This window comes from Passer montanus, unplaced genomic scaffold, assembly GCF_014805655.1.
Source record: "Passer montanus isolate IOZ18808 unplaced genomic scaffold, ASM1480565v1 scaffold929, whole genome shotgun sequence".
Classification (NCBI taxonomy): Eukaryota; Metazoa; Chordata; class Aves; order Passeriformes; family Passeridae; genus Passer; species Passer montanus.
Window position 1 is genome coordinate 1,364 of NW_024374690.1, and position 1,127 is coordinate 2,490.

General features: G+C 42.1%; 1 protein-coding gene across 1 annotated transcript in view; it reads left to right on the plus strand.

Moving 5' to 3' along the window:
• Positions 1-540: 540 nt before the first annotated feature.
• Positions 541-1,127, plus strand: part of LOC120495834 (integrin alpha-D-like) — a gene marked incomplete at both ends in the record, with an annotated part of 6,570 nt that continues 5,983 nt past the window's right edge. Inside the window, one exon of the mRNA XM_039695712.1 lies at positions 541-661. Coding sequence (XP_039551646.1) covers positions 541-661 — 121 coding nt within the window. The remainder of the gene's footprint in view (positions 662-1,127) is intronic.

Here is a 1,127-nt window from a genome sequence, read left to right on the forward strand (position 1 = left end):
TTTTGGTGACATTTTGTGACTTTTTTTACATTTTGTAACATTTTTTGACATTTTGAGTACATTTTATGACATTTTTTGACATTCTTGTGACACTCTGGTAACATTTTGCTGACATTTTTTGACATTTTGGTGACTTTTATGACATTTTTTTGACATTTGGTGACATTTTTTGACATTTTGAGGACTTTTTTTGACATTTTGGTGACTTTTTAGTCATTTGGTGACATTTGGTGACATTTTAATGACATTTTAATGACATTTTGGTGACTTTTCTGACATTTTTGACATTCTGGTGACATTTTTGTGACATTTTTGTGACATTTTGGTGACTTTTTGACATTCTGGTGACATTTTTTGACACATTAATGACATTTTGAGTACATTTTTTGGCATTCTGGTGACATTTTTTGACACGTTAATGACATTTTTTGACATTTTTTGACATTCTGGTGACATTTTTTGACACGTTAATGACATTTTTTGACTTTTTTTGACGTTTTGGTGACATTTTAATGACATCTGGCGGCGTTCCGTCCCCAGCCGCGCTGTCGCTGTCGCTGTCGCTGTCCCTGGACCTGGAGGCCCCCGCGCTCTTCCGGGGGGACCCCGGGGGCGGCTTCGGCGCCAGCGTGGCCCAGCTGGGGACCGGCAGCTCGGGATGGTAACGGGGACCCCAAAATCACCCCAAAAATATCCCTGAAATAACCCGAAAATATCCCTGAAATCCCCCAAAAATCACCCCCAAAATCACCCCAAAATCCCCCCCAGCGTGGCCCAGCTGGGGACCGGCAGCTCGGGATGGTAACGGGGACCCCGAAATCCCCCGGAATCACCCCAAAAATATCCCTGAAATCACCCCAAAAATATCCCTAAAATACCCCGAAATCACCCCAAAAATATCCCTGAAATCCCCCCAAAAATATCCCTAAAATACCTCAAAAATCACCCCGAAAATATCCCTGAAATCCCCCCCAAAATATCCCTTAAATCCCCCAAAAATCACCCCAAAAATATCCCTGAAAATATCCCGAAATCACCCCAAAAATATCCCTGAAATATCCCGAAATCACCCCAAAAATATCCCTGAAATATCCCGAAATCACCCCAAAAATATCCCTGAAATCACC